This window comes from Telopea speciosissima, chromosome 7 (assembly GCF_018873765.1).
Source record: "Telopea speciosissima isolate NSW1024214 ecotype Mountain lineage chromosome 7, Tspe_v1, whole genome shotgun sequence".
NCBI classification, from domain to species: domain Eukaryota; kingdom Viridiplantae; phylum Streptophyta; class Magnoliopsida; order Proteales; family Proteaceae; genus Telopea; species Telopea speciosissima.
In genome coordinates, this window is record NC_057922.1 from 21,012,453 (window position 1) to 21,026,908 (window position 14,456).

A 14,456-nucleotide genomic window follows, 5' to 3' on the forward strand; every position below is an offset into this window, starting at 1 on the left:
TGAGTTGTTCTCCTGTTTTTATTTTTTAATTTTTAGTGTCTTCTGTTCGTGCAGTTGTGCAGTTTCTATTTTTTTCTTGTTCAGAAGTTCAACACTTCAGCATGACCCTTTTTTCTTTGTGCATTGTTCGACTTTGGATGTGCTGGGTTTCTTGCATATTGCCTTTCAGCTGAACAAAATTGCTCTAGTTAATTGTCTAACCCTTTAAATTAGATGTATCGGTATTCTTATATACATTAGTTAAAATGCATATGCAAATGCACATGTTGTCATGGTAGAGGTGGAGAGTTTGTGTGTGTTTAGTCATATGCATAAACATTTGCATATGTATTTTATTTTAGTTGCAGAAGCCAACCTTGTACAATGCTTTGGGTTGGAGCACAACCTAAAATCCTCTTTGACTTGTTTTAATGTATGTACTTTCTTGTTAGTTTTGATTATGGGGCGGTTTCATTCACAGCGGTAGAAAGAGAGGGGGGGGGGTTACAATGCCTTAAGTAAGGGTTGGCGTTTGGTCACTTCGATCCACTATTATCCCATCCCACGGTCTGTGCTTGACTGTGCATCGTGCAACTTAGGTATTATATTGCTAATGATAATATTCAAATGACATCTGAACAATGTAAAATAAGTTACTCATAGAGAGACATTTGTGTAGTCATGGTGAATGATGTAAAAAAGATTATTGTTCTCTTAACCTTGACTACAAATGCTAAAATATTTATAAAAGGTATAATCAAGTGACAAGGTTAGTACAATGCATATAAAAGGAGAAGTGTGAAGCAATTGTAATGCGCTTCCTATTTTTAGTTGCCCAAAACTGCCACATTATTCCTTTATGTTCCCAACTTCCCATTACTAATGGGTGAGTTATCCTTTTTAATATACCTTCTGACAAGGCTCGGGGAAAAAAAGAGATAATCATGTTATTGTATTTGGAATGCTTACCCCACCTTAATGTTGTCAATATTTACCAAATGTCATTGATAACAAGTAGATACCTTTTTAAGAGGTAATGATTGGTTTAAAAGTTCTTATAAATTGGTTTCCACATTTTCATTTGCCCAATGCCATGAAATGTTGTTTCCCGTATTGTTGGGTTGATTTTGGCAAACGTTTCATTTATTGTGGAAGGATAACATTTAGGTTATGAAACAAATAGTTCCTAATGCTATAGTAAAGCGATTCTAATTTTTTTTCCTACTAATCCTATCACATTAATGGTCCATACAAATATATCATCGATTGTGGAAACTGGAAAGATACTACTTAGGAGGTGAAATTTGGTTTTAAATTTGCTAGGAATGTAAAGTTCATTTAGATTAAAGTGGACCCTTTTAGGATGCAAAAAGAAGTTTCTTTGTCGATTTTGTTCCATTCCTATGGCTAACAGCCACCTGCTTGTGTTAATTTTTGGCAGGAATAATCCTTTGAGTTTAACCATATTATAATTATGTGTGTTTTATGAAACATATGACCTGAGCCCAATTGGCCTTCTTTTTCTCCCTCTCTCACTCTTAAGGCTTTGGCCTTGGGAACCAATACGTGATATTGACGTTCAGGTTTATGGAAAAACTGCTCATAAATAAAGAATAATTAGCTTGGAGAATAACTCACAAAAGAGAGTGCAGTTAGCCAAACTTATAGTCTTGTAGAGTGCAACTACAGAGTTTCTAGGGACCAATCAAGAACCCTGTCAGTTATATCAGTATGAGGGAAATGGCAATATGGGTGAGAGCGGGGAGCATTTATATGCAGTTAACACTAGATTTCATCCTAGACAATGGATAGAGGTAGTTATGCTATTTTTACATTTTTGCCTTTAGTGAGGCACCATTAGATCCTTTCTTGGTTTGCATCCAACTGTTTTCACCATTCCTACTGGGGAGCAGATGTGCCATGTTTCACTTCTGTTTCTTCATAGACTTTGTCACTTGCTGTTTTTTTGTAAATAATACTGTACTGTGGGATTTTAGCTTTGTTTTCACTTGTAGTCACTGTATGGGATTTATACAGAGAAAAGCAATCAGAGCTGCAGTATTATAAAAGAGGGGGAGCCGGGGCGGGGGATCTTTTATCCGAAGTGTGGCTAATAAAGTAGTTGCCCCTTTGTAGCTCCAGGCAAGGAATGTGTTTACCTAAGCCTCTAGTTTGGGTGTAAGTTCCTTTCTAATGTTTGATTGAGAATCAGGTTACTAAGCAAAAAACCCTGTTGTGAGAGAGAGAGAGAGAGTTTCACTTCTGTTTCTTCATAGACTTTGTCACTTGCTGTTTTTTTTTAAATAATACTGTACTGTGGGATTTTAGCTTAGTTTTTATAGGATTTATAGAGAGGAAAGCAATCGGAGCTGCAGTATTATAAAAGAGGGGGAGCCAGGGCGGGGGATCTTTAATCCTAAGTTTGGCTAATAAAGTGGTTGCCCCTTTGTAGCTCCAGCCGAGGAATGTGTTTACCTAAGCCTCTAGTTTGGGTGTAAGTTCCTTTCTAATGTTTGATTGAGAATCAGGTTACTAAGCAAAAAACCCTATTGCGAGAGAGTGCGAGACTAAATTGGGTCATGATCCTTTGTTCATTCCGTATTTTATCTTTCTAGTTTTACTACTCATCCATCCCAACATCTTCATTTCAGCTTCTCTAAGTTTATTTTTATGTTGTTTCTTCACTGCCCAACATTCAGCTTCATACATCATTGCTGGTCATACAACTGTCCTATAAATTTTCGCTTTTGAGTTTTAAAGGAATACGTCGATTGGACAACACTTTGGATGCTCGTCTTCAATTTATCCACCCTATTTTAATTCTTTGTGCAACATCATCCTCTATTTATGATTGAAACCAAGTACCTAAAATTTCCACTTTGCAGTTGGTCCTATTGTTACTAATGTTACACACCATATGCTCTATTTTTGTTCTACTTATCTTAAAACCTTTTGATTTCAAGGTTGTTCTCCATAATTCCAACTTTGCATTTATCCTTGCTTTTGTTTCATCCACAAAAACAATTTCATCAGCGAAAAGCATACACCAAAGGATCTAGTCTTAAATGTCTCTAGTCAACTCGTATATTATTATCATAAAAAAATTACTACCGTCCTTCCCCACAGTTCTTACACTAGTCACTACACTATTATACATGTCTTAACTATTCCACATATTTACTCGAAATACTTTTCTTCTCCAATACTTGCCAAACTAACTCTTTAGGTACTCTCTCATAAGCTTTTTCTAAGTTAATAAAGACCATATGGAGATCTTGCATTCTCTAAATCTTTCCATTAGTCATTTATGCAAATAGATAAATCCAAATTGGTTATCCGAAATATTAGTTTCTTGTCTCGAGCGGGTTTTAATTACTCTCCCATAATTTCATAGTATGACTCATAAGTTTGTTCCTCTATAATTATTACAGCTTTGAATATCACATTTACTTTTATAAATCGTAACCAAAATGCTTCTCCTCCATTCATCTGCCATTTTTCTTGTGCTCATTATCTTATTAGACAACTTAGTTAGCCAAGTTATTCCACCAATTCCTAAGCTCTTTCAAACCTTTATTGGAATACCATTTGGACCTATTGCTTACCTATTTTCATCTTCTTTAAAGCTTCATTTACTTTAGACACCCTAATTTTTTTATACATACCCAAGTCTTGTGGTTTCTTAATGGTTATTGCAACATTCTAAAACACTATTATTTGTATTGTTTTCATTTAGTAAGTTGTAGAAGTAGTTTTTCCAGCACTCTTTAATGTCCTCATCACTTATTAATATGTTATCATCTTTACTTTTAATGCATGTAATAGGGTTGAAATCTCTACTCTTCCTTTCCCTCATTTTAACTAATTTATAGATATCATTTTCACCTTTCTTTGTGCTCAAATTGTTATAGAGATCCTCATACTTCTTAGTCCTTGCTTTTCCTATTATCTTTTTAGCTTCATTTCTAGCAAATTTATACCTTTTTAAATTCTCCTCATCCTTGGCCCTTTGCCAAGTTTTAAATCTAGATTTCTAAGCTTTAATGGTTGCTTGAACTTCATCATCCCACCACCATGTTTCCCCTTATGAATGTTGTTTTCCTTTAAATTCCTCCAGAAAATTTTTAACTCCATTCTTAATATTAGCCTTTTCGTTCCACATTATATTAGTGTCTCCATGAAAGCCTAATCTTCCCTGTTTTACTAATTTATCATTATATGTCTTCAAGTTTTCTCCTTTTATGTTCCACCACATTGTCCTAGGGCAAATAATCTCACATTTCTTACAAGTCAGCGTTTTAAAACACATATCTATGACCATTGATTTATGTCGTGTGATTAAGCTCTCCGCTGGCATTACCTTAAAATCTTTCCATAATAACTTTTTGGTCCTTCTAGTTAGAATGAAATTTGTGGCTATTATTTTGTCCACATTTGAAGGGTTATTAAATGTTAAACTCTATTTTTTCAAAACACGTGTTTACATTTTTTTTTAATGAAAAAGAAAATATTATTTAAATAAATCATCTGTTACATCACCCTTCAAAAGTTTTGTCTTGCTAGTGCCTAGTTGTGCAAGGTTATGAGCAATGGAGATAACATGTCTAGGCATTTTCTTAATACAGACCGAGTTAAAAAATTATTAAAAGAAGTCTTTATGTCAAACAGGGTGGAGAATACCTCCCATTGCCACAGATTCTCTGTGTGGTACTGCAGCCAATTCACCATCTGAGTTGAAGTCCTCATTTCTACTCTGTCTTTCCATTGGAATTGCACTGAAGATTCAAGCATGTGTTTACTGTTGATAGTCGCAACAAATTGTAAAACTGAAGTCCCCTCCTCATTCCTTTCCAAAACAACATCCTCCATGAATTCTTTCGTAACCTCTTCATCTACATCTTCTCCTTTAATAATATTTTTCTCATTGACTAATTCCTTGAACTTATTTATCCATGTGTTCCCATTCTAATATTTTCCAATCCTATTTGGGGTGCGTAAGCACTAATTATATTGATTACCTCTTTTCCTAACACAAGTTTAATAGATGTTATCCTATCACCAATTCTTTTAAGATCCACATCATTTTTTTAAATATTTATCTACTACTATTTCCACCCTACTATTATTTTTATCCCCAATATACCAAAGTTTATAGTCCTCTAATTCCTTAGCCTTTTTACCCTTCCATCTAGTCTCTTGTATACAAGCTATGTTAATTCTTTTTCTTCTCATTATATCTATAAATTTTGAACTCTTTCGCGTTAAAGTTCCTATGTTTCTTGGATAGCTAAGATAATTTTCTAAATTTGGACTCTAGACATGGGACCCACAATTAAAATCTTAATTTGTGCATCTCTTAAGACCCCCTCACTGTTGGGCGTCATATTTCAGCACATTACAATAATAAAACCCAAAATTAAACTAGAACTAAAACCTGGCCTATACTATTCCCTCCTTGTTGGGAAAGACTTGTCTCCTCGAGTCTTATAATGAGGGAAAATCTCCGCCACTCGATCAACATCCACAATCCTTGGCTTTGGTGTTGCAGTGACAATGTATCTCATGATTAAAATCAGCAATGATCGGATTCCTTGCATCCAACAATTATGGAGAAACTAGGAAATTAATGTTCTAGTTCTCTTGACGAACAACGTCAAATTGCATCTCAGATTGGAATTTGTTCTTGGAGCTTTAGACCGTCAATCAATACATCCATGATTCTGATCGAGGTATTTTCTTGATGATCATCGAATTCTTTTGCCATTGGATCTTCTTTGTGCTCCTGTCGGAGTGGCTGAAACTCTCTGATTTCCTGCTTTATCTTAGCTGACGTTTCTTTGATTTTTCGTTACCCCTCTCAAATTCTTTACATACTTTTTATCTGATCATGCTGTAATTATTCCACCAAATTAATCTTGTGATGGATCGGCTATGCTTATGAATTTGAGTGGATTGATTGATTTGTTTGGTAACTGCTGGCCTTGTGCTCTCTTAGCCTAATATAACTTACAAATAGGGACTCTTGGATAGCTAAGATAATTTTCTAAATTTGGAATATAAACTTTGTGCTTTATATTTTAGCCCATTATAATAATAAAACCCAAAAATAAGGCACAACCAAACCAGTCCTACAACCTGGGTCAAATTTAAAGTGGGCCTGCATTAGTAGTGACTGAAAAAACCATTCCATCAACTGGAAGAACCCTTCAAGGATACTTTACTGATTGTTTCAGCTGTTTGTCTGAAGTCATCTTCTATGTCACCTATTGGTAATTCTTACTTCACTTTCTAGTCCAGATGTACGCATACTTTAGCTAGCTATTTTATGCTACGATGATGTGCCTTGTATCCTACCCTACTGCCTATGACATAAATACTTTCATGGCTATGGATGAGGGTTTTGTGTAATTTTGGTACATGAATTGGACCTGAAACTAAACATTTGCTTCTTTTCGTTGGTTGACCAGGTAGAAATGATTACAGAAACGGTGGTGGCCGACATGGACATCCAAGCGGGGTGCCTAGGCCCTATGGCGGACGTGGACGGGGCCATGGCTCATATAATGGAAGAGGAAATGACAGTAGCAGTGAAAGATTAGATTCTGGTTATGGTTCTTCCAGATGGAGCTCAGGTTCCAAGGATGGGGATGATGGCTGGAACAATTTTCCTGGTGCCAAAGTTCAAAATTCTCCCGGCAGAGAAGCCTTTCCTGGGGGCTGGGGTAGTGGTAGCGGTGGTGGTGGCAGTGGCACTGGGGGTACTGGTGGCTGGGCCGGTGGAAGTGGTGGTGGTGGTGGTGCTAGTGCAGATGGTGATGGTACTGTGGATCCTGGACCTGATGCCAGAAATTCTGGGTGGGGTGATGGTTCTAAGAAAAGTAATTTAGCTCAAACGGCGGCAAATGGTTGGTCTGGAAGTAGCAGTGGGGGATGGACTGGTGGCGGTGGTTGGTGAATCCATTGTGGTTACGCCTTGAAGATGATGATTCCTTTCAATTATGGAGTAGCATACAGGGAAAACTGTGCCATATTTTTTTCTGAGTAGGTGAATCTATGTTTTCTGCCTTTGGTCTAGGTCTTGTGCTGTTTTTCTCTTGGTATATATATATATATGGGGAAGTTGGTATTTAGCTGATTTCATTCCCCCAACAGGAGAAGTATCTTTTGGCCCATGGCCCTCTCAGTCTTCAGTTACGTTATTTAATCATTAATCAATGTTGACACTAGTTTCACCTGCGAGTTTTGCCTTTGCATATTGTGTTTGTACTGCATGCTTGTAGAGGTTAACAGCAGTTCCATCAATAAGAACGTCAAGAGTAATAGCCTTCGATCATACCATCAATTCTCTTTAATTTCTTATCTTCTGCTGGACAGTTGGGAAAAAGCTTAGTGAGGCTTGAAGCCTAAAATATATAGATCACAACCTGCATATATTCACAGGTATTGCATATGTGAACAAGTTACTAGTCTGTTTCTGTCTGACCCTTATTTCTATAGATCCAGTTTTTCCTAGGCTTCTTTTGTTTCGGCGTAAATGTTTACCTACTTTGTAAATTTTATGTCGTAAATGTAAAATTTTACTTGTTGAAAAGTTTTGCAATGTTTGTTTTCAAAAAAAAAACAAATATTGGAGAACTTTTTAACATGTAAAATAAAAAAATTTCAAGTAAAAAATTTCTAGTAAAATTTTATGTTGAAACAAATGGAGACTACATTGATAATGACCGAAATTCCTCTTTTTTATCCCCTTAAATTTCCGAAAAATGGAAATTCATAGCAACAGTGTAAGGAAGCTATTCTTGCACTAACAGTCTACAAGCTATTTCTCTCACATTGTAGGATGATTTGGTTTATCTTGACCATAGGTTAACTGTGCAATTCGATGGATCACTAGATGTCAAATTTAGTGGCTCATCTAAAGCATTGGACTTGCAACTTAGGAGGCTCTTAGCGAGAAATACGAAATAGAGATTAACTGGACAGGAAAGAAGGTACATTATCAATTTGCATTAGGTTTTAGGTTGTCTAGCAAGATTATGTGCTATTGTAATAAAAGTCTTCCCTCTCTTGTTAAAACAAACTTTAGAATACTTCTTCAAAAGAACTTTGATATCCCCACAAAATATGAAACATCTCCCCCACAGTCACCTATAAGTTGTTTACTCCACCCATAGCATTAATTCCTCATAATCACTCAAAATGTCGATGCATTCGATTTCTCGTAATTCTTGGAGCAACCCCCTCGCTTCGGCCTCTTGTGCATGTCTTACATATCCAAAATCCACACAAGCAAGAATAAAACCATTATGCAGATAACTACAGAAGCCTATCCTGCTTCCCCACTCTCTTGAACAAAACTTCCATCACATAAAAGGGTAATACAATCAGGCTGTGCAGGCTCAAAGTAGCCAGTCATTGGTAAGGGTGGAGAGGATGAGGAAGGAGGAAGGAGGAAGGAGGAAGGAGGAAGGTGGAAGGAAGAATCAGATGATTCTAGTTACCTATTAATATATTTCTCAAAATTACATTAGGATTAGGTGGACAATGGGAAAATAGGCAATGATTCCTAGCATTCCACAAAAAAAATAGTAGATGATTCTTAGCATTTCCACAATTTGGGTAGACTTTTAATTTCCATAATAGATCCCATAATGCACTCTTGTTTCCAGACCATGAGAAAGACACAGATCAATTTTATTAAGAGCTTGAGAACTTAACAGTTTTGTAGCCACTTTAGTTTTAAAAATTCCATTCGACAGTAAATGAGAATGGGCAGTATGAACCAGGGGGATTTGAATAATTAGTGAAAAGATCAAAGATGTATTCCAACACCAGTCATGAATTATTTCAGATACACAACATAAAGAGGTAATTGGGTTCACATCAGATTCAATATAGAGTTGTGACGAGTGAGGAATCCATTGTCTCCCATATCTTCACAGAATCACCTATTCCAACTTTTAAACAAACACTCCCCTATAAGTGTATTTAGAACTTGGCACTTTCTTTTAATTGCCACTTGTTTTATTCTCAAATTTTCTTTAAAACAAGGATATAAAAGGGTTGCGAAAATAATTTAAAGTGACATCATTATCAAAAAATATCATTGTTATGCATATTTTTGGATTACACGTATGAAATAACATTATTACCCTCATTAGAAAGAAATTGTGTATCATACTAAAATGAAAAAAAAATGTAAAATTACAAATTATTTAACACCTTGAGGGGTGTCATGTGTCAATAAGAAAATCTCATAAACAATATACAGAACCTTACGGTGAGGGAGATTAGTTATTTTATGGTATTGGAGCCTAATAGACCAACATTTCTTTCCACAAATACTTCTTTCACCATCTCTTTAAAACCCTGAGCACACATGGGAGGGTAGGACTTGGATCCTCTCCAGCATGCATTCGACAGCTGGATGCACCCGACACACAACGATCCTAATGTGTAGCTCAACTACCGGATGCGCATTGGTCCTAGGAGGTTATGCCATTATATGGAAAGGGTAAATGATTAAAGGAAAAGATTACCATGCGTCAATGTGGGGATGCTTTCCCACATCCTCTCATGTCCCTCACACTCTCTCACTTCCCTAACCATGTGGGCCCCCTATTGACGAAACATTTTCCCGCAAGCCGCTTAGACGGGCTTGGAAGATTCCCTTTACATTGGCAACATTGAAAGCTTCCCATGATTAAATTCGAGGTTGAATTTGGAAACATGGTCAGTCCACATCATTCTCAATTCATCTGACAATTGGATTTGCTACATCAATCTTCTGCATGACAAATATTACAACACATTGGTGCACGTCACTAGCGTACAACACACAGGCAGCGTGCCTATCCCAAGCCCTTATATTTTATACACCATAATGTTGAGGTATCCTAATGAAAATTCTTAGGGAAAAGACTAGGCACGCTGCCAGCTGCCAGGGTGCTTGACAATTAGCATGTGTCATCCTCTCTACTTTTCCTTAGGAAAAACCCATTTAACATCATATGTCTAGTCATGTGATTGGTGTATGTTGTGGACTTATCAAAAGCTAGCAACATGCCCAACCCTTTCTCTCTCTATCTTATTAGTAAGTAGAGATGTAAACGGATCGGATTCAGCTCGGATAGTGCTATATCCGCATCCGCATCCGATTAGCTTTCAGACAGATTTGGATAGTATTAAACGGATACGGATACGGAGATGGATCGGATATTTTATCCGTTTACATGTTAAAATAGCTTTTTGGATAGCTATAGTCTATCCGTATCCGTATTCGTTTAGCTTTTGGACGGATTCGGATTGTGCTAAATGGATATGGACACGGATTCGGAAGTGGATTTCGGCTATTCATTTACATCCCTATTAGTAAGGGTGTCAATGTGTATCAAGTATCGAATATCAAAACCACTTCTATACCCAATTATTTATATCCTATCGAGTCAATATTCGATACGGTATCGGTATTGATAGAATATTGAAAATACAAGATAACATACTGATATTGTACCGAATACATGTATCAAATAATACCGAATCGATCTGATACACTATTAATAAGAGATACATGTACCGAATCGAATCGATAATCGGTACGGTGCGGTATAGGGTATATTTGCAATGTATCATACCAAACCGTACCGATATCTCGAACTCGTAACGATTGACATCCTTAATGTTGGCCTTGGTTTTCGAAATTCCGGCCCGCCCAGACCGAGCCCGATCAAGTAAGTCCCAACTCCAAACCCACTCATCGTATGATCGTAAGGGTAATTTGTGGAAAACCTAAAAGCCATTATCGTCATTTCAGACTTCACCCCTACTATAAAATCCTTTCTTTCCCAGAGTCATTCTTGTGCTTTCGTTCCGGTTTGGGGTTTTTAGGGTTTTTCTTCTCTCTCCCATTTGTGTCTCAGAAAAGCCTTTAGACGCCATGACTGCGCAGACACAAGAGGAGCTTCTAGCTGCCCATCTTGAGCAGCAAAAGATCGATGTAAGCTTATCTCTATCTTTCACTCTCATCGATCGAATCTTCTCTTTTGCTCCATCACTAACGAAGTTCAATCCAATACTCCTGTCGTCATCAGATTCCTTTTATTCTTTTCGATTTTATGTTATTAACATCTATAAGTCTCTGTTTTGTTCCATGTTTATTTTTTTTATTTAACAACTCTGTATTTTTGTATTGAACCATTAGGTCCTTTTTGAGTTTCATTCGTAGAAGGGTTTCCGTAGCACACTTCATGATGTTATGTGCGAAAATTAACTGTATAAACGCTAAAAAAAAGGTTACTTTGATAATTTTACGCTGAAACCCCCTATGTAGTAGTGGGTTTTCTGTGGATTTCTTTGCTAAAGGTTGGATCTATGTTTTAGTATAAGTATTGGATGTCATAGCATTCCTCTGTGCCTTTTGAGATTTGAATTCAATTCAGTATTTATTAGTGTATTCCTAGACCAAACAGTTGTGTCGGTAGAAGAAAGGCTTCTGTTTGGGCAAAGAGCGGGTGCTCTATTCTTTATTTATTTTCTTTCTTAGTTGATTGGATAGTAGTAGTTGTGCTCTGTGATGTTATACGTCTGATCTTTCAAATAGGGTTCTGTGTAGCTGGGTCTTAACTTCATGTTTGGTGAGGATGGTTGTTCCATTGCTACCTAGTTTGGGGTCTGTATATTTTGAAAAGAAACTCCTGAGGTCTTATTGATCAGTTATGCCGTTTTTAAAATTGGTTTCAATGGTGAGGGATTTGGTTAGACGCTTTACAACTGGTGGGTTAAATTGATTTTATTAAACAGTCGGTCAATGTGCTGAATATACCTAGTTTACAGGTATCAGTGTTATGATTGTTTTTGTATCAGTTTCGGCTTTTTCTGCTCTATCTTTTCATGAATTTTTACTATCCTCAATTTAATATGGTTGCTGCAAAAGAAGTGATATTGTTCCAAGAACTCTATTGCTGATACTGGGAAGAAAGGGTGTTTGATTCATTCCATTTTATCTCAGAGCAGCATTTTTCCTCTTCTCAATGCTAGATTGGCATGACCCTCATGTAGTGTCTCATTTCCTTTTTGAAGGGTCTTCTAAAAATGGCCTGTGGATAATGTTTTATGGTGGGTATCATGTTATTGAAAGAAAGACAGCAATATTGGTTCCTTGACACTAAGTCATGAAAATTATTACTTCATGGTAATTCCTCAAAATCAAAGGACTTGGCTTGGTGACTTGGTGTGTGTCACAATTAACCATATACCCTCCTCTCTGTTTCTGTGTTGTGTTGGACTTTTAAACCTCTTTTTCTGTTTAATTTTAGCCCTTATAGTATTTTTTTTTCTTCTCTAGATGACCAGTTTCCTAGGGTATCTAGTTGGCCAATGTCCTGGTCAAGACTTTGATAAATATGCCATTCACACATGGGCTACTATTTTTTTTCTTCTTCAATTTGCAGATTTGTTTGTTAATATAAATCATACAGAGACCTAGACATTACATCTGTGTTGGGCTGGGGTTGGGTCCTCGTGTCTGTGCAGCCTTGGTCTGATCCTTACCTTACATGTATGCTTAATGTTCAAGTAATATGTAATTAGATGTATGCATGTAATAGGTTGTAATTTACTTTGTTCTCATATATCATGATGACCATTGATTCAGTATAATATGCGTATAACTATGTCTTTGTGTATATAACATTGGGATGGAAGTATTGCAGGATTCAGATGTTTAAAGGATCAATCCAACTTAGACTGGACTATCCTAATTTAGCTTGGCCCGTTTTAGAAACAAAAAATTTGCTTGGTTGTACCTGATAAGAGTTGGCCTAACCAACTAAGCTTGGTTACAGTTAAGGGTATATCCTTTGGCCGAGCAGGGTTGACACAAACCCTTCCTGGTGTGGTTCTAGTCACACCCTTGCTATTATATTCTTGGTTCAATTTCCTTCTTTTGCCTACTGGATTGGATATGATACTAAAATTTCAATTGATATTTGTTGCAGCCTGATGAGCCCGTCGTTGAAGATGAAGATGATGATGATGACGACGATGATGAAGATGATGACAAGGATGATGATGATGCTGAGGGTGAGTATATCAAGGAAGTTGAATTTTGCATTTATTTTGCAGTAACTTTTTTTCAACCTATTTTTCTAATCAATGCATAATCTTCTTTTGATGGATCATAAAAGCCATATGAGATATAAACTGATTTGGATATTGTCTTATATAACGAACCAAGTCATGAAAAGCAATCAAATCAGAAGAATATATTTATACTCTTAAAATTTGCTTTCTCCTGTTGTTCTCGTGGAGGAACATCCATTTTTCCTTGTAGATTCTCCAGTGAGTAGTGCCCATTTTGAAAGTTTCAGATTCATCGGTTTCAAAGGTGAAAGGTGCCCACTTCCAAAGCATATTGCGGGGATCTCTTCACTGGATCAAATTGTGTGATGAATGCCGTTTTGGTGGCTCATTTTCATAAGCCTCCGTTTGATAATGTTTCGACTTTTTTTTCAGGACAAGAAGATGGGGATGCAAGTGGTAGGTCAAAGCAGAGTAGAAGCGAGAAGAAGAGTCGCAAGGCAATGTTGAAGCTTGGAATGAAACCCATCCCTGGTGTTAGTCGAGTAACTGTTAAGAAGAGCAAGAATGTTAGTCGTCGTAGCTTTTGACTTATTGTTGCTTTATACCAACCACTTTGATGCTGTGAATGTTACTGAAATGATTTTCATGCTTCTCTCAGATTTTATTTGTCATCTCTAAACCGGATGTTTTCAAGAGCCCGACATCAGATACCTATGTAATATTTGGCGAAGCAAAGATAGAGGATTTGAGCTCACAACTTCAAACTCAAGCCGCAGAGCAGTTCAAGGCACCTGATCTCAGTCATGTGATCTCCAAGCCAGAGTCTTCGGCCATGGCTCAGGAGGATGAAGAGGTGGATGAGACAGGAGTGGAGCCCAAGGACATAGAATTGGTGATGACACAGGCAGGAGTTTCAAGGTCGAAAGCTGTCAAGGCTCTAAAGGCATGCGAGGGTGACATTGTTTCTGCCATCATGGAGTTAACAAACTAAGTGCGTCTCTCCGGATGACCACTTCGGCTTGTGATGATTAAACAGCTTTCTCTGTCAGTGTTTTTCTGAGGTTGCAAATCGTTGGAAAGTTTTTTTTTGTTATTTCTCGAATCCATCTCTCTTTTTATTTTGTGTTGCATTAGTAACTTAACTCTCTAAAGATCTTTTTATGTCGTTGGTTTGCAAATTAGATTCATGAGATTTCCAGAGAAAAGAAAAATATTTAGATTCATGAGACTGAAATTTCAATATTTGTTGTGGCTCAAATCAATTATAAAACAACGTGCTAGTTTCTTACCTAACATGTTCAGGTAGGTTAAATTGCTTACCCAGATGCTGTCAGAATGGAAAAGTGAAGAAAAACGCAAGCTAAAACCAGGAGGTAGCAGGCTGTGTTTGGTATGCC

At 36.9% G+C, this 14,456-nt stretch overlaps 2 protein-coding genes across 4 annotated transcripts in view; both read left to right on the plus strand.

Moving 5' to 3' along the window:
• LOC122667928 (transcription elongation factor SPT6 homolog) overlaps window positions 1-7,281 on the plus strand; it is a 40,013-nt gene extending 32,732 nt beyond the window's left edge. Inside the window, exons 17-18 of one of the 3 annotated variants that reach the window (XM_043864414.1) lie at window positions 6,447-6,701; window positions 6,762-7,281. In XM_043864414.1, the coding sequence (XP_043720349.1) occupies window positions 6,447-6,701; window positions 6,762-6,934 (428 nt within the window). In that variant the 3' untranslated portion in view covers window positions 6,935-7,281. Of the gene's footprint in view, window positions 1-6,446; window positions 6,702-6,743 lie in introns of all 3 variants that reach the window. The other 2 variants (XM_043864415.1, XM_043864413.1) reach the window with 2 other exon arrangements.
• Window positions 7,282-10,812: 3,531 nt separating this feature from the next.
• On the plus strand, window positions 10,813-14,301 carry LOC122667935 (nascent polypeptide-associated complex subunit alpha-like protein 1). Its single transcript, XM_043864425.1, has 4 exons — window positions 10,813-10,975; window positions 12,975-13,059; window positions 13,492-13,625; window positions 13,718-14,301. Exons 1-4 carry the CDS (start codon window positions 10,916-10,918, stop codon window positions 14,048-14,050), a joined length of 612 nt encoding a protein of 203 aa, XP_043720360.1. The 5' UTR covers window positions 10,813-10,915; the 3' UTR covers window positions 14,051-14,301.
• The last annotated feature ends 155 nt before the right edge of the window (window positions 14,302-14,456 follow it).

What these genes read in the sequence shown, in the direction of transcription:
- LOC122667935 (XM_043864425.1), top strand. Translation starts at nt 10,916, where the DNA reads ATGACTGCGCAGACACAAGAGGAGCTTCTAGCTGCCCATCTTGAGCAG. An exon ending in TTGAGCAGCAAAAGATCGAT is followed by an intron (nt 10,976 to 12,974) that starts GTAAGCTTATCT and finishes TATTTGTTGCAG; the next exon opens with CCTGATGAGCCCGTCGTTGA. An exon ending in GGATGATGATGATGCTGAGG is followed by an intron (nt 13,060 to 13,491) that starts GTGAGTATATCA and finishes CTTTTTTTTCAG; the next exon opens with GACAAGAAGATGGGGATGCA.